Source organism: Xiphophorus hellerii, chromosome 21 (assembly GCF_003331165.1).
Source record: "Xiphophorus hellerii strain 12219 chromosome 21, Xiphophorus_hellerii-4.1, whole genome shotgun sequence".
Taxonomy (NCBI): Eukaryota; Metazoa; Chordata; class Actinopteri; order Cyprinodontiformes; family Poeciliidae; genus Xiphophorus; species Xiphophorus hellerii.
Window position 1 is genome coordinate 19,892,801 of NC_045692.1, and position 27,132 is coordinate 19,919,932.

General features: G+C 39.8%; 1 protein-coding gene across 1 annotated transcript; it reads left to right on the forward strand.

The window, feature by feature from the left end:
• Window positions 1–554: 554 nt before the first annotated feature.
• On the forward strand, window positions 555–27,053 carry si:dkey-192l18.9 (F-box/LRR-repeat protein 7). Its single transcript, XM_032552129.1, has 4 exons — window positions 555–997; window positions 7,062–7,151; window positions 22,733–23,350; window positions 25,767–27,053. The coding sequence occupies exons 1-4, from the start codon at window positions 961–963 to the stop codon at window positions 26,501–26,503; spliced, it is 1,482 nt and encodes a 493-aa protein (XP_032408020.1). The 5' UTR covers window positions 555–960; the 3' UTR covers window positions 26,504–27,053.
• Window positions 27,054–27,132: the final 79 nt, after the last annotated feature.

Sequence of the window (27,132 nt, forward strand, 5' to 3'; positions counted from 1 at the left end):
TGTGCTCCATTTGCTACGTTTGTGCTCCATAACACTTTACTCTCAATATTTAAAATGTAATTCTGAATGCATACATTTGTAGCCCTGAACTGAAGGTAAACAGTTTGAGTTCAGGATATGAGGGATCTGCATATTTGCCATCTGCCCTTTTTTCTGAACCTAGACTTGTAGAAGAAGGTTAAGCCCTGAAGGTCCTTTCTGCAGATCTAATTATTCATTAGTCTAATCTTGTTGCATTTTGTTGATGAAAGTAGGACATATGTGTAATACATTTACACATCTGTCTCTTAACTGGACACAAACTGTAATAACTTAAAGGTTTACAATTTTCTTACACTTGTGCCATCCCCTAATTTTTGTCACCCTGAGAGGTGAGCCATATTACTCCTATCAAACACATCTGTAGGTGGAAATTATTAACCAGAATTGTAAATACAATATATAGAACTGTAACTATTTTAAGGTCGCATTCTTGGCCTATTTTAAGGAAATCCTAAAAAGGGGGTGGGGTGGGGGGTGGAGGAGAAAAAGCTCTCCTTTCTTGGTCTGCGGTCTCTTTAAATCCCAAACCAGTGGACGGGATCTGTGCGTCCTCACAAAGCCTGTCTGGACTCTCCACTCATCCTGATAAACAGCTGCTTACCATTTAAGGGGGAACTTCTCAGGAAAAAAAGGAGAAAAAAAAAGAAGTTTTCCTTGGACCTCATCTGGTATCGGGACTTTTGTCTGCGGATGTTCGGATTTAGAGTCTGCAACGCTGCAAAACGCACCAAATCTGGACTCGAGTTTTTTGCGCAATGCTCCGCCGTCCTCAGTTCAACATCTGGATTAACTATTTGAAGTCGGATCTAACGGCAACAGCAAACTTCAACTTTAAAGCAGCCTGCCTCCTTTGTGTTTTCCTCTGGAGTTCAGCCTGATAAACCCGAGTGCCTGCTCGTAGATTATGTATTCTTTAAAATGGGTGCGAACAATGGAAAACAGTATGGAAGCGAGGGTAAGTGAAGCGATGATAACTTCTGATCACGCTTTATGTTGAATCTGTTGATTTCATATGTAATTCTCGGTGTAGTTGGTATGAAAATCCCGTTATGTGCGTGTTTTGTCCCGTAGTAAACTAAAAATAGAAGACCACGCAGGGTTGGGTGAGTTGGAGCTTTTTCTTCTCTCTCCAGACATCCTTAGTTTTCTTGGTCTTTTTCGACCTCTAACGGCTATTTTATTAGATGCAACAAAAAACACACACAAAAAAAAAACACAACAGAGTGACATCTGCTGGTCATATCTTCTCATTTTTAAATGTAAAACTCGTTGAACATAAGCGCAACTTTACCGAAATAAATTAACTCCTCTTCATCTTATTTCTATTTCTGACCCAATTAAAATCAGTTTGCGTTCATCTTTATGAAGTGAAACTAAACAATTGACTGTTGCAGACACTTGGTTGTGATATCTTGAGTTCAAATTCAGTATCACCTCACATAATTAGCTGCCTTGGCAGGGCAACATAGTCATCTGTCAACACAACTGCTGTAATTTATGGCCCTTTTTGTTTTAAAAGGAAAAAGCCTGCTCTTGCTGGTTAACTGAAGGTAGATATGGAGACAAAATATTGTGGTTTGGGCATCTTATCTTGACAAGAAACAGTTTCTGAGATTTTTCTTCCCAATCTTAAGGCTTGGAAGCCATTTCATGGATAATAGTCGCCTCATTTGGTCTGGAGTGTTTTATGTTATAGGGGAAAAACGTGAGCAGGCTCTAAAATTATTCTAAAATTAAATCTGTTTTCCACTGTGCATGTAGTTTGGCCTCAAGAGTGATTCAAAATTGTTAAGGTTTATTTTTATTCAGGGTAAAATTATTATTACAATGGAAAATGTTAAGGACAACAAAATGTCTTTTTTTTTTTCTTTTTCAATCAAACTTATAACTAATAGAACCACACACATCCAGAGGCTGTTACTGGAAAGCCCATCTTGCTGCACCCACATTAGCTTTTAATTAATTTACTAAACTTGTCCAAATATAGCTGGTGTTTTGGAAGAAAGTGACACAAATCCCGTTTTTAAACCTAAGAATAATTTTGTTCAACTGAGCCTTAAATACAGCAAATGTATTTTAGGCTCAGCAAATGTGCAAAAATATTTTTTAAGTTTTGGATCTATGCAATTAATAACCCCTTTTCTACTAAAAATGAATACCATGCAGCTTTATTTGCTTGATTTCAGTATTTAATTTCTTTTTTTTCTTGGCCTATGAGTACTTTTGGTCCGATGATTTTGACAAAACGTTTGGACAGCCCTGGTTTACGGACTGCATGGTGGGGCACTTAGTAGCACTGTTGCTATGCAGCAAAACGAACTTGGAGAAGACAAAACTGTGGATCTTGGATCTTGTAGATCCGCCTTTAGCAACAGCTATCTCAAAGTTTTTGCATTCCAGCGTATCTTTATCAGCCTCTCCCATCGTTGTGGAGGAAAGTTTCCCCACTTTTCTTCAATGCTTCCATGACTCAAATTTGTGCAAACTGTAACTGTCAGGTAGGTATTTTACTCACATGCTTCAGTGATGGCAGAATAAGCTCAAATCAGCACCACTTCACCACTGTGTTTAAGTCTCTGTGCTGATGTGTTTTGTGTGGTTTCCTCCAAATATGGAGGTGTTCACTATGCCCAAGCACCTACACTTTGGAACTGAACTCTTAACCCTTTCAAACAAGTAAAATCTGTTATATAACATGCTGTCTGAGTCCTATGTAACATCTGGTATTAGGTCTTGTTGAAATAAGCTGTGAAAGGTTTTCTCCAATCATTGAATTATGGTCAGATATCTTCACTTTGGTCACTTTGGCGATGTCTTCACTCTATGTCACTGCGGTGAGACAGAGCTGTGTCCTCCAGATCAGATTGACACATTTGCTGATTATCAGTTTAGTTCATTTGATTAACAACAAACGGACTAATCCACTTTCACTTTCCCTCTAAACTCTTTTAAAAACAAAATAAGCAGAATAAGACTTTCCTCAGCCTTCTTATTTTTTTAGTTTTACTTAAACTTTGAAAGTATGCGGCCTCTTGCAGAATAACTAATGATGGAAAGCCATCTTTATGTTTATTAGTTTTGTGATAAGAGGACTCCTGCAGCTGATTATTATCATAAATGTGGTGATGTGTGGAGCATCAATGATTAAAGCTGGGATACGAAATATGAGCAAAAAAAGTAATTATCAAATATTTGAAGTTAAATCCATAAATTAAAACAGCTTTGGAAATAGAAAAAATAATATATAAACTGTCCAATTCATGCAACTTTTTTTAATCTACAAAAATGTAACAAACTCAAACTGAACTTGACTCAACTTCATTTTTATCAACTTGCTGTCATCTGTTGACCATAAAATGATTACATCTCTTCCATGTGGCTTTAATAATCCTGGAATATCAGCTCAGGTGGACAGTCTGTGTCGTCTTTATTACCATAAATAACATTTTACTTGCATTTTGGGCATAGCATATTAAAGTCGCTGTCCAGTACAGCCAAATGCATTATTTTTGGCCTCAGAGCAGTGATGTTTGTATAAATAACATTCCAATGAGCTCTCTTCCAAAGTCAATAAGTGCAGAGAAATGCCTGAACCTCGTGATTTAAAAAAAAAAAAAGAAAACATGTGGTCCTTCTCCACCTTTGATTTTATCATGTTAAGCTTCACTAGTGGCTTTTCTAATTGAGTTGAAGTTGCTCTTTTAGCTCCGCAGAAGGGATTCTGCTAGAAAATGCGATTAAAGCAAACCTTTGTATGTGTTTAATATCAAATAAATAGATTTACAATGAAACTGAGATCCTTGTTTAACTGAGGAGACAATGTGAAATTGTATTCTAATAGTACGTCATCAGAAAAATTGTATAGGCACCATTTAACATTGGGAACAGCATTAGTTTATACTCTTCAGTAGACATTTATCTGATACAGGTACATCAAAATACAAGCTGCTGGTTTTTAGTTTGATGCATTTAATAAATAGATCATAGGTTTTTATTTAATCTATCAATGATCAGCCTTGAGCCTATCAAGGAAAAACTGGCTGGTGCAGTGGATATAACCTAAACTTTACATGATTGTAAAATCAACACACATCTTTTTAAATCAATAATTGAAGTTCAGTTTAGTTTAGATGAAGATCCAGATGTTGTGTGATGGGAAGATTTATCTTACTAAGAAAGATGAAACGCATTGAGAAGATGGAAAATCCACTTCCTCCAGACTCGCTCAGACTGATTTAGACTCAGCTCATGCTGATTCACTCTTCGTCACTTTGGAATAAGAGGGTAACAATACATTTAGCTGAAGGAAATGAGGCATTACATGATAGTGGGTGTACAAAAACTATAGCAATATTTACTGTTTTTATTATCATGGACCCTTACTAAGTACTGCTGTAGGGCAAGTGTTTCAAATCTCTCGCTAATGTTAGCTTAGCTTCTGCAGGCTATTAAGAGTAAAGCAAGCTTTTGTTTGTCTATTAAAACTAGAGTAACGGTTTAACATTAGGGGATGTTTTAAAGGATATGTAAGCTGGGCAAAATATTAACTTCAGGTTAAAATGATGTAAGTAGTTTAGATTTTCAACTTCAAATGAGAAGCTATAAATTGAATACCAATTCAGTATTGTTATTTACAGATATATATGGGGATTTTTTCATCATATTTACAAACCACTTGTCTTCTCTGTCACTTTGTCACCTCTTCTTGGTTCTATTGGGTTCACAAGATTCTAACACTAACCCTGGAAATGATTTAAATATGGATTCATACCATTTTTGCCCAACCTCTTGGAATCATGATCACTGACCTTAAGTGACCCCAAGGGAGGTCTGCCGTGCTTTAGATTGTTGTCAAAGTGTTTCTGGAGTAATCCTGCTAGGCTAACTACTCCTGTTAAGGTCCACCTCTGGTCCAAGTTTGATCCATTTTCAGATAAAAGTCTTTGCTGTGGTGTCCAGGAGTCCCAAAGTGTTTTAAAGCTGCAGTACATAACTTTTATAATTTATTTTTTTTACATATTTGTTAAAACCTTCACCATGTTGTGGCAGTATAAGACAGATAGTCCGTGATAAGATTAAACTCCTCCACCTCTTCCCTGAGTTATTATTGCCATCTGAAGAAATGCGTCACTCCCGACCAAACACAACCAACCAGAGCCAGGAGGTCATAGTGCTGTCAGTCAACCTTGTGAACATGCTGCTAAATGTGCTAAGGATCTAGAAACAACATACTATTACAGGAAAACCATTTATCTGCCGTCATCGGTGGCCAGGCTAACTAGCCTTAGCATTCACAACAAACTATGATGACAGGGAGAAACTATATCATAGCAGAGAGCAAGGAGAGTGGGAAAGATGCACGCATGGGAGTGATTGACAGCACTAAGACCCGCCTTCTGGCTTTGATTGGTTGTTTCTAGTTAGCACTGGGAGAAGGCAGAGGAGCTGGATTTTTTCACAGATTACCTCTCTCATAACATACTATTACAACATAGTGACAGTTTCAATAAATATGTACAAAATATTTGTTATAAAAGTTACACACAGCGGCTTTACATGCTGGGTTTATCTGGATATTTGACCTTTCCTCTTGGCAGCATCACATGTTTTTTTTTAATTGATGGGATTCCTGGCATGGCCTCCTCCTCACCATGATACTGCCACCAAAATACTTGAGTGTTAGTACAGTACATGATGAAAAACCTCATTCTTCTTCTCACTGTAGCCAAACGGCTCCATCTTTGTCTTAACTGATCATAAAACTTTTACATTTTAAAATCCTCCGTATTAATTATTTTACAGAAGTATAATTTCTGCTTCAAAATCCACAAGAGCTGTGCTTCTTATTTATATGAAGAGAATTCTTCAGGGCTTTGGTCCACATCTGTTTTCAAGTCTATCTCCACAATTAATTACACACTGGTTACAAGTATGCAGCAAAACATCCACAAGGAAACAAGCAGAACATTTTCCAAAACTTGTTTTTTTGCCCCCCCAACTAAAAAAAACAAGACAGCTAAACAAAACACTAAATTACATTTTTTTTCAACCTGAAGTTTTCTTGGGGGCGTTTGTTTCTTATGAAGGCATTTGCGTTCTTCTTGTACAGTTTGCTGTGTCTTTTGTGTTCATTTCTTGTGTATTAGTCGTAATATGCTTTTAAAAAATTTTTTGCACCTTTCAAATGACTGCTTATTCAGGAAGAGTTTATTTTATGGAAGTGACTGTTCTTTGGGCATCGCTTCTTGCAAACACCTCTCCAGCCTGCTGTGCGCACTGAAGGCCACAAAGCTGCTTTTATATCCCGACAAAGGAACAAAACGCCAAATGCAACATTTCCAAGCATGCAAAAAGCAGCTTGCAGCCACCACTCCAACAGCAGAGGCACTCTTTCTTGGTGATATTCCTTTGTCCATGACTTTTAGTCATTACAAAGACATTTAAACCAAATTTCTATAAAGACAAACATAACTCATACTGAAATACTTAGGAATTCATGTAAACTCAATGAAACTGCTTTGATGTGGCAGTTTAGAGAAGAGACCATGACCTAAGAAATATGCTGTGGAAGAGCTGTAATCATTTATTAAATGCTTTTGTCTTCCTCTGGAGCGTTTCCTCAATCGTCCTGTGTGGAAATGAAGACTGGGGAGAGGTTTCAGTGGACTTAGTTCCTCCTCCGAATATCTAAAAAAAAACGGATGCTTAGTTAAACAGAGCAGCCCAGACTTTGTGCATGTGCCAAGAGGAGATATTTATCCTCAACTAAGCAACATAAACGTCATAAAAGCAGAGACTGATGGCTTTTCTCGTTTCCTTACACTTGAATTTCACTAAGGTTGTCATACAAGAGGAATTATCTCTGATGGACTTGAAAAGCTTGTTTTCTTACAGAAAAACAATCATTTTCAGCAACTGTTGGGCACAGATTTCCTAAGATTAGTGATGCATAAATCTGAGAAAGTCAACTTGTCTTCTCAGCTGTCAAGCTAAAGTCCATTTGTTTTTCATTTCTGCAGGTAAAGGGAGCTCAAGCATCTCCTCTGACATAAGCTCGAGCACAGATCACACACCAACTAAGGCTCTGAAGAATGTGGCTACCACTGAAGGTAAGGCATCTGGTGCTCATTAACCAAACTGCCCTCCCTTTTTCCTCCTCTTCTTCTCTCCTCCTCCTCATGCGCTGCCTTTTTTGGGACAGAAACCTGTGTGTTTCCTGGTTCCAGCTCCCATCAGAACCAAGAAAATATTTCAGAAGATGGAGGAAAAAATACACACAGTTCTGGCTCCTCATAGTGAAAGAATGCTTATCTAAACTGAGGTTGTATCAGGCTCAAAGTGCTGCCCGGCAGGGAGGGAGACGCACGGTTGCAGGAGAGGTTTTCTCTTTGTTGTTGTAAAGATGAAGACAGTCTAGAGAGTAAATATGAGGTTGAGGAACTTAAACTTCTCTCAGTTAGGTCTCTGGTTTCCTCTTTTCTCTTCATAATTTTCTGTTTGCTTACCCCAACAAAATGGCAAACCACAGATTGCGTTGGAAAAGTATTAAAACCCCTTAATCTTTTGCAGGTCTTGCAACCACAAAATTCAGGGTTTTTTGTAGTTGCTGTGGTGCATATTTGTGAACAGCTTCCTCAAAGCATGGCGCTACCACTACTGTGTTTTACAAAAGGTACGGTGTGTTCAGGGTGATTTACAATTTTTTAACCATACATTTGATCCCTTATTTTTACTCTCGCAGTAAAAAGTTATGCCCTGCGTCTCTCCAAAATATGGTTCTGCTGATTAACCATATTTTGGAGAGTATGGTTCCAAAATATGGGACCATACTCAGCCCTTATCAGCAGATACAGGCTGAGTAACAGAATGTACTGAGGAAATATCTTCTGCTCCTGTTTGAATCCTGGGTTCTGGTGTTCATACTTTCCTTTTTTGTGGGTAAAACCGACGCTCTCAACAAAGCAGCCATGCTCCAAAAAAGGCAGTGATGTCAAAGTCACACTGCTGATGGGCAAAGTCACCAATTCATTCCAAGAGTATAAAAACATTTTGTGAGAAGTGATATCTTAACTGAAAAGGCTGATTTCACCACAGATACGCCTGTGCTGTGTCAAATATTATGGAATGTTTGCTGTAAATGCTCCTTACTTTCAACTTTCATTTATGAAGATATTATTGATTTTCATTCTGAACAATTATATGACAAAATGACACCTGCTCAAAGTTATGACTTTATCCCATGATCCTTTGTTTGTTTGTTAATGTTTTCTAATGCACTCCTGAGGTTACACTGATGAATTTTAATTCGGGGAACTGAAGTAAACAAGGATGAATAACATTTTTTGGGATTTTTGCTAGTAAAAATTTTGATCATAACTCATAATCTTTGTTTGTATAGCTTCCTTAAACATTTGTGGTTTTAACTTGACAAACTGTGAAAAAAATTCTGTTTATTTGTAACAAACATATCATTAGGAGGCATTAAGTTTCAAAACTCATAGTCACTGATCAGCTCTGATTGAAATCTTCATGCAGTTTCTTCCGGCTGAGTCGTGACTCATTGCCTGTTTTGCTCACTCATGCACATACGGAGCACACTCACCCGGCTGCTGTCAGCCATTGTCATCACCAATCTCAAATTTGCTCTGGCATAGTGAACATAATATTCCTGTGGTTTGGCGCTGCCCACTCACAAACAAATAGCAGCTAGAGCCTGTGTTTATAACCGTCGCTCGGCAGAAAGATACTAGGTGTTTCTCAGGGAGCAGAAGTTAAGCACTGAAGAGGAAGAAAGTCCCTGGCAAACTCACGATGCATTGTCTTTAGTTTTATACTAGATGTGAGAGGCTAATTCACCCGTTTAACCTTTACGATTCAGAGTGAGCAGAATCCGATTATTACCGCACGTTTAGCTGGTCTGGAATCGCTGACTCATTTGGATCTGTCCACCTAAAGGAGCTTGAGGAAATAAACCCAGGCAGTTGTATAATTGTCCTGAATACGTCTCCTCTGAGCACAACCTGTGCAGATACGGGCTGAGTGAGTAACAGACCGTAGACAACTGCGTCCAAACCATAATTCTCAACTGTGTTTTGACTGAAATTGTTATTTTTTTCTCCATGCTAAGTGGGAGTAATTACATGGTCTACAACCACCACAGCCACAGTCAAATCCCCCCTCCTTAGAAAGACACGCACACACTATGCGTGCACAGGCACAAGCGCACACAGGCCTTGCAGACCCCTGTACGGATACTCGCTTGCAGTGGCAGATCAGGCAGCTCTGGCCCACACAGTCCTGTGGTCCACTAAACTAATCAGGAAGCAGTCTGGGCTGTTTCCCCACCGCACACTGGGAGTATTCATACCGTCCCAGAGCTGTACTACGGCCACCGCTGCTCTGATTCGGTTTGCTTTTTATCTCAGCATCAAGCATCACGATTTAGTGAGACTTTTTCTGCTGCCACTGTATTTAACTGAACTGGAACCACACATGTCAGGCGTTCAAAAACAACAAGTGATTTTAAAGTAGTCCGTTAAAGTAAACAAATCGGTAATCCGATAAAGAGAAACATTTCTAATTTCTCCAGCACAAGTTGGCGCTGCTACAGCCACAGGTTTTTGTTTATCGGCCAGCAGGCATTGATTGGTTTCTGATTCAAGATAAACAACACTGTTTTAAGCATTTGCAATTTTTTTCTGCAGTGTAAAATGTTTTATTGGCATTACAGAGTGTGCAGATTTTTCTCTGCTTGTACAACACATAGAAGAGAACTTCCTTGACCCATTGCATGCAAGCCATCAGTCATCTGTGTATGTGTAGAGTGGCACCCTGGTATTCGTGGGGGTTGGGGGTAACAGCTGTCCTTGAACAGTTAACATCCACAAATATTTGAGACCCCCCTCTAAAAACATGTCTATTTTAATAGTTCACTCACTAAATATTTCCAAATATGTGTTATTACACACAGTGGAAACCTTCTTAGCACTATTACAGAAGCTGACATCTACAGTCTTCTGTATCTCTGTTCTTGGGCGAATGGCAAGAAACTAAATGCTGCTTCTGGATTGGCTGCTTTGCAAACATCAGCCAAAAGCGTGTCAAATCGTGTTGAGCCCCGGCATTTCATTTTGAATATTTTAGATATGCTGTACAAAAAAATCAGTGAATTTGTGAATTTTCCGCTTTTAATTAAGAGCTACGTTTTACAGAAAATTTCATAAATAGGTAGGTCTCCCTTCACCCAGCTGCTGCTCTAAGCTGTTAGACAGCTAAAATAAATTACAATATTCAAAGGGTCAATTTTATGAAGAAGTTTATTTATTTATTTTTTATTTTTTCCACATCTGATCAACAAGTCATATCAAACATGTTAGCTTCCGCATAGCACTTCAAGTCACATGTATCTTTAGTAAAAGTCACAAAGCTTTGCATGTTTTCGGTGACGCTATCAGGTCGTGACAACAGATTTTTATAACTAAATCCTTGTTGAAGCTATATACTTTCCTGCAGAAACTCCAGTTGAGATAAAATATTTGTTGCTAACAAGAAAAAGAAAGAAAGAGGGACACAATCAGAATTGTAAAGTGGAGCATGTGGCTGAGAATGAAACATCCTCAGTGATGAGTTTCAACACAGTTTGTTTTTGTACTGGCATTTGTCCAGGGTATACTTTTCTTAGATTTTAATTCTAGTTTTTGTTTTCTTACTTTGACACCATGCTGTTTAAGCTCAAAATTATCACTACCAAAATACTACACCAGTTTGTGTCTGTTCGCCAACAAACTGCCATTTTTTAAATCTCAAGTTTGTTCCTTGGAACAGCGTTGCAGCTCTATTGGATATTCATTCTCTACCAGATATTCATTGACATTTTGAGTATATTATGATTCTGTGTGGTGCGGGGAAGCAGAGACTTGGACTTGCGGTGTCTGTTTTGTGAAGTTTATTTAATTACCGAGTGAAATAGCAGTCTGATATTAACAGCGTACAGCCACAAGTAATCCTAGAAGTTCAAATTCAATTTTACCTTCTTCAATATATTAGTAATTTTCTTTGCCTTTAGAGGATATAGTTTTAGTAGCCACTGTGTCTAGGATTCTAACCAGACGCTGTTAGAGAGAGCATCAGCTTTCATTTTTCTGTTAAAAATAATCTATTCCATGACAATAATTTGAAGGAAAGACTTTCTTTAAGACTCAACAAAAACCACAGTGCTAAGTTATTGGCCTGCATTAATATCAGTCAGCTAATGAGAACCAGGGCACTGCCTGTTGTCTTTCGCCAATCCTGCACGCATTCCCAGAAAATCGGCATGAGGAAGTTGGACTCACTCTTCTGTTGAAAATAAACCGAGTCAGGCAGGGAGCTGCGCATTTCTGCTTTCAGTTATTATTTAGGCAATTTTGAGGTAGCATGACCTAGTTTAGCTTCCTATTAGCTGCAGACTCAACAGGCACAGTCCTGGACAGTAAATCCTTCCTTTGGGATGAACTTGAGTATTTCTCAGCAGGGGTTACATTTAGACCCTATCTGGGCCTCCGGGATTTGTCCAAGTCAGGGTACCTGAGGAATGCGGCCCAGATAAAGTGGGAGCCCAACAGGATGTTGTGTAGTTTGACATTTCTAGGCAGATTTTGTTTAAATTTTAAAACACTGATGTAACACAGACCCGGTGTGGGTGTTGGGCACCTCAGAGGAGAAGTTTGAGGTCAGTTTCTTCAACCGTTTATAGTGGCACCAGGAAGGTGGGAAGCAGAGGGAACAATGAACAGGCCGACTTCCTCTCTGGAGTCAAGGACCAAAGAAGCACTGATAACGGCGACACGGTAAAGCTTCCCTAAAGCCACAACCGAGCCATACGAGTCTGCTCAGATTTATATGGAGTAGAGGTCAGATGTTTACATACGCTCGTCCATTGAGCTTATTTTGTCTTTGTTTTTTTTGGTCCAGGTGAATCAATAATACAACAAATAACTTTGATTAATTTTTAAAGAGTATTTGAATGCACAGGTTTAAATTTATTGTGTATTTTATGAATTTTTAATAAGATGTAAACAAGGTCAGATGTATATGAACATCATTAATAGCATTTGCTTTGAAGTCTCTAATTTGGTCCCATATAAGCTCATTCTAAAATAATTAAATATACTTTGTGAAATATTATCATTATGCCAACAAGTCATGCTCAGTATTCGTCTGTCGTGAGTCACGTTACTTGTCTGTCACCTTTTTTGAGTCTGGGAGCAACGGGGAGTCAGCATACCTCAATCACCTCAGCGTCCATAAAGTCCAACCATGCATTCAGTTTCTATAACTGTTTTATTCTTTTTTGGGCTTCAGGGAAGGCCTATCCCAGCAATTAACGGGTCGCCAGACCATTCCAAGCTCACCAGTAAAGTACTAATTGTGAAAACTGCTCAAAAACTCTCACCGTTCACTAAAATAAAACATAAATTTTTATGCCCCAAAAAGCTGGGAACTGAGCAAGAGCGACTAATTAACACAAGGGAGGTCAACTGAGACTCAAACTATAAGCTAGAGGAAAAGAACAACACTGACCTATGAGAACTAAGTCTAAATGCACAAAGAATAGAAAATAAGAATAAACTAAGAAAACACAAAGCAGTGAACTCCAATGGCAAAACTCTAATGAGAGTAACAATTAAATGTGGCAAGACCCTTATTACAATTATAAACCCACAAACGATGAAAACACAAACCCAAAACATAAACACCAGTGAATGGTAAAAAAAAAAAAAAGTAAAATTTTGCAGCGTAAACAATATGCTCTGATTTTGGCACCAACTTCCCTCCTTAAGCATACATAATCGAAGTAACGCCTTGATAGGAAAATACAGGTTCGGTGAGAGGGATCCAAATAACTCCAAGAAAGATTATAGTGTTTAATTATTAAAGGTCCACTGTCAAGCACTACAAATCATCAAATATGGTAATAAACCAGAATCCCTTGACATTTCTATTACAGTTCCACATCATCAGCGTGATTTTTCTCATCTGTTAAAATAACGTAGATTCACATAAATAATAATAAGTGACAGGCTCATGCCTCAGTGTGAAATATGTATGAAAATAAAGTATCCTAACACTCCCACAGTGATGTGTTGAAGGCAGTGTAAAGGTCAGAAATGAAGTCTAAACAGCTCTGCTATGAAAACTCCCTTCTTACAACATGTTCAATTTCTCCAACCTTCCAGGAGCAACAAATCCGTCACACTTTACCCATAAACTAACCTCGAGTACTGACGAACTGTTTACTCGTGTTTGCTCAGCCAGATATATAGTGTTTCACTGTTGACTTTTGCTGCGCCAAGGCTAAAATACTCCTTACAGAGAGATGTTTGCGTGTGTGTCATTGCCACTGGGACATTTTTTTTACTGGAGAGAGACGATTTGGGTTGGAGTTGCTCTGTTGCTACACCGGAGCTCTGTTATGTTTGCATCCAAACAGAGAAGTTTGTTTAAATGTGGATGCATCTGTTTCTTTGGATGTTTGAACTTCTCACCTTACGGAGCAAATACTAACTTGAGTTGCTTTGAATTTTTTTATTCTCCTGTTACGCCCCCCAAGGTCTAGGGGTTCAGGGACGGTAACATAAAAATGTGTCCAGAGAAAAAGTGGAATAAAAAAATGATTTATTGCAAAAAGAAGGTTTTCACAGAACCTAAACACAATACAACTTAACCCAATTAAACAAAAGTAAAGGACCAACAAATGCAGAAATCACTGAGTGCAAATTAAATAAGATGTTCAAACACATCAGTCTAAAGTAACTCAAAACAACCAAAAAGAAAAGACAAAAAGGAGCACCAAAACCTCCCAAACACAAGCCTCTAGCTTGTTCAAGATTTATCTAAAGCAGATTCACCACTTAGCAAAATAAGCGAGAACAAAATTGTTCAAACTGTCCAAAATCAGTCACCAAACACAGAAGGTGGGGGTCAGCTGTACACAACCTCTTCCTGCTAGCTGCCCCACTGGAGGAATGAACTCAGACATCTTTTATATGGTGCAGGTGGGTCTCACCAACGTCTGATTGGCTTTGCTGCTCCAATGAGGTGGCTGCTCTCCTGCAGCCTCTAGGCAGCCAATCAGAAAGTTGTGCCCGCACAGCTGATCCTGCATAATAGAAAAAAACAAAGAGCCTGCACAGCCTCAAGAGGCCAGGGGCCGTAACATCGCCATTTCTAATTTTTTCATTAGAAATGGCTATTTTTTTTTTCCCCACTTCAGAGCATTTTGAATCGACCAGTAGCTGAAGCTGTCTCGTGAATTTATAGCAAGTTTCATTGGAAGTGTAAAGTGTAAAGGTTTTGCTTCTGGGACTTGTCCATGTAAAGAACACAGAAGAGAAAAACATTCAGTGCTGCTTTCCTCACGTTTTCTCCATCAGCTGTCCTCACTCCTCCTCCTTTTTTTTTTCGGCCTGCCACAGCCAGGAAATCGAAGCAGAAAAGCTCAGAACAAGAGTGAAAAAAATGCAAAACAATTGCAAGGAGATTTCCAGAAAAAGGAGGAGGCGAAGGAGAGATACACCAGCACAGAGAGGAGATCTCTCTGTCTCATAACTCTTCGCTGATTACTGCTCAGTCTTCCCATCCTCTATTTTTGACAGGAAGAGAATGCGGACCCTGTAGTTTTGAGAGTGTTTGAATTTTTGCAAGAGTTACGTTTGAAAGGATTTGGCAGTGACACCACCTGGCTTTGCTTCCTGTAAGATCCTGGCTTGGGTTGTTATGTTTTTTATGTAATCCACCTGGGTCTTTGGGACGTTTAAGTGGCAGCATGACCACAGCTATGGACCAGCTGAACCAACACATTAGACTCTCTTCGTCTCATTTTGTGGTGTGCGTCATTACGTAATCTTGGATGTGTCCGCTGTGGTTGAATCGGCAACGGTACAAAAATGAGAAGCAGTTTTTATAATTCCACAGGGAGTCTTGGATGGCTTTCTGTTTTGCATGGTGACAGATTAAAGAATAAACACAGACAGACAGATGAATATTATTACAATAGAGGATTGTTGTTTCACAAGGAAAGGATCCAATTAGATACACCACTCATAATACTATTAGAATACAAACCATCACAATGCAGATATAACTTCAGGGCCATGCAGTCAAATAAACATAACCCCTATTATCTAGAAGATGATATAGACCTGGGTTTTATTGCTGTTTATTAAGTCCGACCATCTGAAGCACTCCACAAGAAACTAATGCAAGAATGCCTGATGACATATTAATCCCAGTTGTATTGGGAAATTTTTGTTCCATAAATTCAAGCATACATTTTCGAGAAGAAATTGTCCTGTTCTAACTCCAAAATCTTATTTTTTTTAAATATTCCTTGCACTTTTTTGAATTCCACACCTCAACTTTGATTTGCCCTTACTCACTTTCAGTGAAGCTAAGCGAGAAAGGCTACAATTTGTAAATGAAAGATTGGACTAGAGTAATGCAAGAAGCTCATGTGGGCTGATGAATCCAGATTTATCTTCTTAAATCAGGGTATAGGGGTAAGAGGGGAGACAGACGAAATGATCCACCCAACGTGCCTATTGTCTACCGTAGCAACCTGTGGGGGAAGTGCAAGGATCTGTGGTTGCTGCAGTTGCTCATGTCAATGTTTAGCAACACTATGAGGTCAACTGACTACCTGAATATACTGAATGATCAAGTTATTCCATCAATAAATTATTTCTTTGCTGATGACGCAGTGATATTCCAAGATGCTTGGATTCATTGGGCTCAAATCGTAAAACAGTAGTTCAGGGATCAGCAGACGTTATTTTTCTTTACCCCGCCGTTGAGAATCTTTGGGATGTTCTGCTGAAGGCTTTCCCACAATGGACAGACTCTCCCTTTATCCATTCAAGATCAGTGAGTTGACTGTGCCATGTAAAATGGGTCAGCCTGTCCACAGATTTATAGGTAACGTAGCTCATAAGTATCATGAGGTTTCATAAAGGGCTGCTCAAAATGAAAAGGACTCAAAGTAACACAAATGTGTCCAAAAAGAGTTCCAGGATAAGATATAGAACTAGAAAGAGGACCGTAATAATCATTTAAACAGAATCCTTTTTGTCAGGAGTTTAGAGCCCCAAATGTTGGAACCCTTCCCCCATTTTCTGTTGCTTTAACCACATAAGATCACAACATTTGCTACTCATCATCACCAAATCAAGCATTTGGGCCCAGTTTTCCTTTTCCATTCCTGCTTGGTGAGGAGTTCTTCTGGGTGCCATGTGTAGCCACATTTCCATCTTTCATCATTCAACATGATTTTCCTCCTTGCGCTAAACCTCGTCACGCAACTCCACCGACATGAATGGACTGTACAGAAAGGCACACTGTGATCTTTACTCCTCCTCCTAACTTCATCAACCTTCGTCTTTGGCATTCCATTTGAACAAACGTTTAGGAATGACATAATTTCCCAAAAAGCCTGCTCCTTTTTTTCTTCTTTTTGATTGATGCCAAATTACTTGCTTCTTCCATATGTGTGCTGGAAATGTGGGGTGGACAGACAACACAAAAATGGATTTATGAAAAGAGGTGAAATCTGAGTATAGAGAGTTTTAAAGAGCTCAAGTTGGAAACAAGTTGCACTGTGGAAAAAAAAAACTTTGTGGTTTCTGCAAATCTGCTTTAGCGCAGTATCTTGAGACTGTGAGAAACGCTGCTGCCTTTAAGTAAAAGCACAACAGGGAGGCTTTCTCAGTGAGAAGAGGTCTGTTTCCTGCCCAAGTGTGCACATTGTGAAGGAACTAGCAGGTCCCATTGTTTTCCAGGTCGTTCAGTAGCGTCTGCGCTTCCTGTAGTGCTGATAGCCAAGCCGCCACACTGTACGCTAATATCAACTTCCATGTATTCAATTAAACCCGAGACAGACCCAGATGTTTTTCATCCCAGCAGGTTTTTTTCCTCAGATGTTTGGTTTGAAATAAAACTGGAGCATGTAACCATCCAGTGCTGATAAATCATTTGTGTTTGGTTTAGTTAAATCCAACACCTGCAGTTTTCTGTTTTCTGAAAATTAGGGTTTGTGTTTTGGAGGATCCACCTGATTCCTTTACATTCCTGGCCTCAAGGGCCCTAAGGAACCTTGCAGAGCAGTAACATGTCTCAGAGCTAATGGCACAGAGGTAATAGATAGGTCCATTCTGCCAGATGCAGCAGTAATAATCCTTGGAGCACCAGACAGGGTCTTAGCAGGGCCTCGACGTGCTGAAAGATTCTGCGTAGAATCCCCCTGGCTCTGGTTTATGACCAAAGTCTGGACTGACCGTTCCGTTGCACTTGTCTCCATCTCTGGTAAAGTCTGCAGGTTCTTTTTTTCCAATTTATCTTCTCTTTTGCCCAGTTTTCTCTTTAGAAGTCCCATGCCTTAAACCTGCTCTTTTATTCTTTTCTCTTTTTTTTATTATTTGGGTTTTTATCATTAAAACCACATCGCTCCGTACATCTGAGGCCTCTTGGCTCTTTAGTGACTCCACTGATTGATTTACATTAAACTCCTAGTATGAAAGCGCCATCCAGATGTGCCTCAGAACCAAGGCTAAGTTAATGTTAATGAGATCCTGGTGCAGCACTGCCATGCATCGGCACAGATCGCACATTAGCGGCGAACGGTTTCAGCCAAGTATGCCTTGCTGTGGCTATGTGTGCATTCAGAACGCATGAGATTTTCTTTCACTTCACCAGAGCTCAGTTGTTCTTCATCCAGGGTAAAGACCAGATGTTCCACTGTTCTCCCCTGATTTCCGAAACCAAGCTGAGTCGTCCACCAGCTGCACTTGCAGCGCCTTCAAAAAAGAGTTCAACAGCTGCGTGGTATTTGTTGGGATAACGATACACAGATATAAAACACGACACTCGTGGTTAGCTCATTCAAAGACTTTTTTTTTGTTGCAGCAACTGAAAGCTTAACCTTCGATGCTGAGAATTTGGAGTGAATGTTTAATTTTCTGCCGTTTCTTCGTGATCCGTTTTCCTTTTTGTCAAGACTAGAAATCAGAAAATGTTTTTAGGATTTTGTATCCACACCTACGTAAGCCATAAGTGTTTGGATTTTTTTTTATAGATTTTGGTTACATTGTCTTGTATAACTAGTCCACTAGTGCAGTAACACTGCAACTTTATTATATTTTGAAGGGTTTTATTGATGATGTAATGCTAAGCAAAAATGGAAGGAAAATTATCGTCTCAGCTCTGGCTGTATGTTTATAGTTCACAGGTGAATCTTTACCTTGGTTTTAAGCCCTTTTCATTTTATCTTAGGTTTTTTGTCCTGTTTTTATTTAGTTTCAGTATTCAATTCCTCTCTTGGACAATTTGTCTTCCAGGCTGTTTTACTTTTCGTTATCGTAGCACTTATGGATCTGTAAACTTAAATTGACAATTAAAGTGACCTTTGTCAGTAAAATGTCCGGGAAAGGTTCCTAAAACACTGAAAAGTCCCATCAACTGGAGTCAGATTAAGAATCCCAGAGCATCCACACAAAAGTGAAGCCAACTTTACTCATCTGTATCTCAGAATGAGTGGTTGGTGTGATTAGTGTCCCTGTAAATGTAAAAAGCTGAAGCCGCCCTTTGATCAGTCACACATGTAATCACACCAACTGGAAGTTACTCTTTAGGCAGCTGCAGATGTTTTGCATACAGCATCTACAGCATTACTTCAGCTTGGAACTGAGCAGAGCCATACCTCATCCATCAGGAACTAATGACTCAAAGGCTGTTTAGATCCGATGTTTTGCTTTAATGTACTGTTAATACTGTTGATTGAAAATAGGCCTGTTAACCTTAAAAACTAACAGCGTTCCCCCAATTTCTGGACTATTTCTCTGCAGCCTGTGATTCTTTTTCATGTCTTCACAAACATGACGTAATAAAAGATGAAGCCATTAAAATTTTGAAACTCTGCATATAAAAACTGCAGTGCCATTACTGTCAGGATATATTTGAACAGCTGTGTGAACTTCACAATGGAGGATTTGTTTGTAATGACATCAGCCTATTAAAGTCTTCTGCATGAAGCTTAGAAATTTATTGTTTAAAATATGTATTTGTCAAAATAAGCTAGATGACCTCAGGCAAACTGAACTTAATCATTAACAGACCACCCGCAGAAATGTGATGCATGAAAATGCTGCGATTTTCCAACTTCCGATCTTTGTTTCACCTGAGTTTGGTTGCAAGTCAGCAGAGGAATGGCGTTTTTTGTTTTTTTTCTAGCATAGTCGTGAATCAGACAACATGCTCCTGAGTCTGTGGATGTCATCAGAGCCCAGAGCCAGGAGGCCGACTGAGACGCCGGTCTGGAATAGAGATCTGCGAGGGCGGCGCCACCGCCCAGCTGTCAGACCCGGCTCACGGATCCACGTGATGGACGGGATGGCGCACATTTGTTATTTATGTCGACATCCGCTGTGTAAACAGCTGACTGTTGGTCCAATGGCGAACATTTATCAACTTAGTTCTAGCTATGATAGATGTCTTCCATTTTATTTACTTTTTTGTCTCAGTTAATAGTTTCAGATAATCAAACATTATTACCAGATCAAGAACACTTGGGTGAATACAAGAACATTCATTAAAGGTGCAGTACTGTGTTTTCCAAGCACATAGTGCCATTTTATAGCACAATCAAGCTGTGATGTTAACCTTCATTGGTTACAAAAATATTACATACATCAAATATGACTTAGACAGTAATTCAAAGCCTTGAAATTGGACCATTTTCTCTAAGAAAATTCTTGCTCTTTTTGAAACTCTGCCTTCAGAAAGTCAAAACAAAATAGCTCCTGATTTAACTGTTTAACATTATTTTTACCATCTTGCACTGAGAAGTAGCTCCTATAAAGAGCTCAGCAGTTCCACCAGGTGTTTGCTAATTGCTGCTGGCTAGTCTGAAGGAGCTGAGTGGAGGAGTAATGGGGAAGGTCTGCTCTATGAGGCAGAAGCTCAAACGTTTGGAAACTGCAGACACGTCTTGAGGGCGGAGCTAGGTCCACCCAGCTGTTACCACGGGAGATTAAAGGATTTCTCAAACATGAATGAAAGAATCAAAGCAAAACTCCAAGTATGTTTTTGATGATGAAATGACAATATAATAAGATCTAATTATTAAAAAAAAAATTTGCATGCAGTAAAAGTACATGCCCTGCATAAAGGCTGTGAATACTTTATGCAAGCTTCTGTGTTTCTGGTGGAAGCATCATTCTAGTAAGGTGTAATTTTCTGTCCCGAAACTGCATCCAGATGCAGCCAAAGAGGACTGTACATGAGGGAGGACTGTGGCATTGTGTGACTTTTGGTATGTGGCAACATAATTGACTTGCAGATGCAAACAATTGCAGGAAAGACCTTTTTGGTGAGTTTTACAAGAGTGGCAGCATTTTGATTGCCCTCTCTGTGAAGAAATTTCTAGTGATTTTGAATTATGTAACAGGTTAATAGTTTTGCAGCATAAAGGTACTCTATCCAATAGCTATTTGGAGGCAATAGTTACATTAACAGACTGAAAATGTATAACATCTGGGTTTTAGAATACCAGGAGCTGAAAACTGAGGTGATTTCTTCATGAATCAGAAAGTTTTTCTGACATTTGTTTGGAAGTAGCTCGGTTTTCTCTTGCGTCAAAGTAATTTTTCCAATAATATTGCTCCACAGTTTCATTTTTTCAGTGTTGTTATAAAAACCTTAGCAGTTCTAACACTCTGTAAATCCTTTCTGAGGATGGGTTTCTGGGGGAAAAAAATCCCAGTATAACCTCAATAGCTCATACAAGAAGATTAATCACCTCATTATTTTTGCCAAAACGCTCGTAGAGTGAAGGTTGAAGTATAAATGATGAATATCAGGACGCATAAGAGGAGTTTACACAGCGTCTCGGCTTAATAGAGAAGAATCTGGGCGATCAGGTCGGAGGTTTTGGCAAAGGAAGGATTTTGTCGTCTCATGCCACAGTGACGGGATCTAACGATTGCTCATAGCTGCTGCATCTATGCACAATCAGCGCATAATATTTCAGACTGGGAAGACCTCGGCCTATACACAAGGCTGACTGCACTTTGGCAGCTGCAGCAGCAAACGCTTCTGATACTTTGAAACCACTCAGCTTATCTGATGGAGAGGCCCTGCCAGTGCTTCAGCAAACGCCTGGAGTATAATTTGATTTGCTTTTTCCTTCAAACGTCCCAAAACATGACAATGAGATCCACAGAAACTGTATTACATTTAAGATAAGTGATTCTGGTGTGACCTTCTCTTCTAATCATCACTATGAACGTTTGTCACTTCAAACACAGAAACATTGAATAAATAATTTATTCTTTAAAAACTTCTTATTCTTTACTAACTTCTTGTTGGCGGTCATATTTTCAATATATTTCCAAGGTATATTAATTTCTCTCTCCTTTTAAGTCCATAAAAATTCTTGACTATTGATCACTATTTATTACTACGCTGGTGTGATGTCATCTGTGGCTTGGATGAAGTTGGTTTAGTCAAAGAAAACAATGCTGATGGTGTAAAAAGAAACTGTGGCTCTAATGGAAAGGTTCTTCAAGAATGTTGTTCAATCCTTCAACAAATCACTTAAACAGGACCTGCTTTGAACAGAGGTGGACCTTATCAGGAGCTACCAAAATTACACACCGCTGACTCATCCAAGAGAACCCAGAGAAACAACACCTAATCTACTACAGGATTAACTTGCCCCAGTTAAGGTGTTGACATAGGAAAGAAAAACAACAGTAAATAAAATGTTGTTTCACTCATCTGTTTGAATATTTAAAATATTAAAAGGTACAGTATGCTTCATGACAATACAGCAGTATGCAAAACATTTTCTTTTGTGTTTTCAGTCTGTGTGACATGTACTTAAATGAGATTTTAAAAAAAAATAAAATTAGCCAATCAAAAATACTTGGGTGTGGTTTCCAGGCAGACCTTGGGGTATTAAGGTTAATATGTTTCCTTGTACTGTTTTATTGACAATGTATCTTATTGAACTGACTCAACCTAAGGGTGTGTACGCTCAGCCCTGTTGTTCATCAAATATACCAGTATGTGTCAGAGTGCTTTCAAAGATTGCTTCGTCATAAAGTATGCGGATGACTCAGTAATTGTCAGTTTTCTCTGAGGCAATGAGAGCAGCCATTGTCCACTCATTGACTCTTTTATCAGGTGGTGTGAAAACTCACGTGTGCAAATCAACACATCAAAAACAGACAACATGGCCATTGATTTCAGAAATTCATCAATACTCTACAAAGTCAATTTGGTCACAATAGTAAATCTTGAAGCTGTTTAATAGTCACTTATAACTATTAATCAAATAGGTTTTGCTGTAGTGATTATTCTCATGATGTATCATGTTTAAAGCCTTTTGATATAAAGATAATAATCAGCCATATTGGGCTTAGTGTTCATTGTTGAGGAGAATCACAGATTTACATCAGTTAGTTGCAGGAAAAGATCAGCAGAGCAAACACAGAACAATTGTAGAGAAAAACGTGTTAGGGGCTGGGATGTCAACATAGCCAGAGCTAAATCCAAATGAAAAAATAGGCTAAGACTTTAAAATCTAAAGATTTGTACAGCAGGTAGTAACTTTACATATTTACTATTATTCATATTCTTCTGTTTTTCTTCTTCTCAGGTTTGGAGACGAGCACCAGAACACTGAGCACCCCCAGCCCAGGTCTGATCTTACCGTCCAAGTCCTCCTCCCTCTCCTCACCCGCCCTTTCAAGTAATGGCAACGAAACAAACTCTTCATCCTCTTCTTCCGCCCATACTGAGACGGTGGCCGTGATCCACCCTCAGCCTGGCGTCCACTCCCGCTCTAGACAGTCCAAATCCCACCACTATGCCCCTATCAACCTGCTCCCCGACCACACCCTCCTTCAGATCTTCTCCCACCTGCCAACCAACCAGCTCTGTCGATGCGCTCGCGTGTGCCGCCGCTGGTACAACCTGGCATGGGATCCCCGGCTGTGGAGCACCATCCGGCTCACGGGAGAGCTGCTGCATGCCGACCGCGCCATCCGAGTCCTGACCCACAGGCTGTGCCAGGACACCCCCAATGTGTGCCTGACTTTGGAAACAGTGGTGGTCAATGGCTGCAAGAGGCTCACCGACCGCGGCCTGCACATCCTGGCCCAGTGCTGTCCGGAGCTGCGACACCTGGAGGTCGCTGGGTGCTATAACATCTCAAATGATGCAGTGTTTGAGGTGGTGTCCCGCTGCCCCAACCTGGAACACCTGGACCTCTCAGGTAAGAAGACAAACACAAAAGACAATAGAACCAAACAGCAGATGTTTGTAACTTAAAGGCGCTGCTCGAATTCTTAGGGTATGCTTGATATATTCTGCAGAATATACGAAAGATCACATATGAAAGACCACAGCTCGACTTGACTCTCAACTACCTTGCAGGCATTGCCTCATTCATCAATTACACTGGACTTTCATCTGGATTAATATTTGTGGATTCACCTGTTCATGGATTTTATCGTAGAGCATATCCAAAGTATTAACAAAAAATTTAATTAGCTAAATAAGGTGAAATACCAATGCGCAGTGCTGCTGGACATGCTATTGGGTGGTGTTTGCAAAGCAACCAATCCAGGTGTGGCTTTTATTTTCTGTGGCATTGATTAGCTGAGATAAGGAAGACTGTAGATGTTAGTTTCTCTGGTCATGCTAAAACTGTTTCTAATGTGTGTATCAATGCACATAAAGGTATATTTGGTATATTTTTAACTATTAAAATAGGCTTCTATAAGCGTTTCCAAACTATCACCTGGCTAAAAATGACTGAAGACGTTGTGCGGTGCCAAGTCTGCAAAACTCAACATAAGTAAATTCAGTTATTCATGACATTTGCACAATTTTATGACTTTGCTCCTCCATAATTCATGAAAATTCTCATCTACAAACATAAACCAAATGATATGCATCAGCTAAGGGAATAGGTATGAACTGATTTGTTTACTGGTTTGAAACGGAAGTCAGAGGAGCCAAACTGGCAACAAGTGGGTCAAAATGGGAGCACAATTTAGTGAAGGAGCGAATTGGCCTGGAGCCCCAGCCATTCCATTCAGGTTAAATTAAGAAGTGGCTGCTTCCTTATGCTGTACACATGTGTGGATTTATCTCCAGTCTCTGGTTTTCAGTTATTTCTTGTAAAGCTGGTAAAAGCATTAGAGGTACAGGAGCAGCTCTGCCAACCTTCAGTCCCCCTCTGGGAGAAGAAAGGCTTTCTTTAACTGAAAGCAGAGGCTTCTTCAACATGAGCAATGAGTCTGCTGCTTTCATTAAGGAAGTGACACAAATAACGTCGAGTTGGAACGTCATTGCACCACTAAACTAGCACAATGCAAGCAAATACTTTCACACTGAGTGAGTTTGATTGGAAGAAAAACAATCAGAATCATTTTAAATACTCAAGCTGATGATATATTCCACTTCTGACTGAATATTAAACTTCTCTGTTGAAATATAACAAAACATACCAAACTCTCTGGCGCCCCCATGTGGCAAACCTGTAAAATAAAGCCCTGTCTCATAATTTTGGTTGCTGTGATGATTCCCTCTATCCTCAGCAGCCTTTATGAGATTCCCTCCTGACTCAGTTTGAATGTTAAGTGATCCAAGACAAAACCCGCAGACCCATTCTGTTCAAAAATAACTTCCAAGCATCAGTTTAATTTATTCTGTGGTGGATCAAGTGGGCATCTTCAAAGAATTAAGTCTTTTTCAAGTTTCCCACTCATGCTTTCTGGATGAATAGAGCCATAGACGAGACTTTGAAATAAAATCAGCATCAAAGTTTGGGTTCCTTCCACTGTATCATCACTGAGTCTGTGTGCTTGAGGAGAGCTGCAGTGGAAAGCCAGAGAAAATGAAAGCAAATGCATGCATAGTAACGCTAGCATGCACTAAGAAAACTGGTTTGAAAAAGAAGTAGCAATTAAATCTAATTAATTAAACCACAATTTACAAAAAAAGAGTCAGGTCAAGTTTATTTGTGTAGCACATTTCAGCAGCAAGGCTGCAAGCGCTTTACTTCATAAAAACCTCATATAGACACCAGGTATGAAACAAACAATAAACATAACATTTTGCCAACATCAAAATCGTAAAGCAAGTACACATTGCATAGGGAAAAAGTAATCACACCTTAGTATTTCCTCATTATGGGCATTTTGAGTTTTTCAGACTAATTTCTACAGAAATGAAAACGTGCCAATGTACATTCATTTACTGTGCAATCCCACTGTTGGCCACTAAGCAGACTTCAAAACTTCTATGGTTCGCTCAAATCATTTTCTGAGCTAAAAATGACTGTCATCAGCAGATTACTGCATTTTTAAAGATTAATTTGATTAGTTTTACTTTGTAATTCTGTATTCAATTATTTTTTTATTCATTTAATATTTTTTACAAGTCTCTAAATCTTTGTTTCATCAAGTTTTATCTCTTTATTTAAAATATGTCCCAGTTAGAAGTCATTTTTGAAATTACAAAATAAACTAGTGTTCAAAGTAGATCCCTGTGGAACTCCCTCAGACATTTAATGCGGTGGTGTATAGTTCATGCCCAGGCATGTTCTGTATTAAGAATCATCTTAGCTGAAAATGATAACTTGCAGTCTATCTCACTTGAGTTTTTTTTGTTTTTCTGACCAGGTTGCTCCAAGGTGACCTGCATCAGCCTTACCCAGGAGGCCTCACTCCAGCTGTCCCCCATGCATGGCCAGCAGATCTCCATCCACTTCCTGGACATGACCGATTGCTTTTCGCTCGAGGACGAGGGTTTACGAACTATCGCCTCGCACTGCCCTCGCCTCACTCACCTGTATCTGCGCCGCTGCAGCAGGCTGACAGACGAAGCCCTGCGCCACCTCGCTCTCCACTGCCCGTCCATACGGGAGCTGAGTCTCAGTGACTGCCGCCTGGTGGGGGATTTCGGCCTGCGTGAGGTGGCCCGCCTGGAGGGCTGCCTGCGCTACCTGAGCGTAGCCCACTGCACCCGAATCACGGATGTGGGCGTCCGCTACGTGGCCCGCTACTGCCCCAGACTGCGCTACCTGAACGCAAGGGGCTGCGAGGGGCTGACGGATCACGGTCTGGGCCACCTGGCCAGGAGTTGCCCCAAACTGAAATCTCTGGACGTGGGGAAATGCCCACTGGTGTCGGACAGCGGGCTGGAGCAGCTGGCCATGTACTGCCAAGGCCTGAGGCGGGTGAGCCTGCGGGCCTGCGAGAGCGTGACGGGCAGAGGGCTGAAAGCTCTGGCGGCTAACTGCTGCGAGCTGCAGCTTCTCAACGTTCAGGACTGCGAGGTGTCGCCAGAAGCTCTGCGCTTCGTCCGGCGCCACTGCCGCCGCTGCGTCATCGAGCACACGAACCCGGCTTTCTACTGACGCAGAGAGCGGGTCGATCTGGCTAGCGTTTGTCTTTTTAAGTCAGTGGCGGTAAATCTTCAGCAGAATGTATTTAACATATTTATCTGTAAAAAGGCAGACAAGTGCAGTATTTTACTTACGTGGCATCTTCCCCCAGCATCATAATTAGCATTTGTAACAACACTGAGCACTGAGTACAGCTGTGTTTGCATTTAAAGCCTATTAATATATATTTCTACTTTAAATTGAATTCAATTTAAGGCCATATCATGCAATATTCTAGTAATAGTCACACTTTGTCAAAGTAGGTCATTGAGAATGTAGTCAAAAAGCAGCAAAAAAGCAACATAAGTATTGATACCTGTGTGTTTTGTGCAGATGCACTTTACGCTGTTGCGCTGACAATCATTTCAACTGAGCTCAAAGTGTCAAAACTTACAGTTTTTGTGTTTGTTAAAGGTTACTGTTGCATGAAAGGAATTTTACCGCAATGTTATGAGACCAATGTCGGAAATAAACAGGGACACATTGCTGCTAGAACTGTGCCAATAAATTTCTTCCAAAAATATTTCTTTTGTGCGAGTCGTAACTGAGAATATTTAGTGAGAAGAGGTGTAAAAGTTTAAGGGGCATTTAAGGGACTCCTG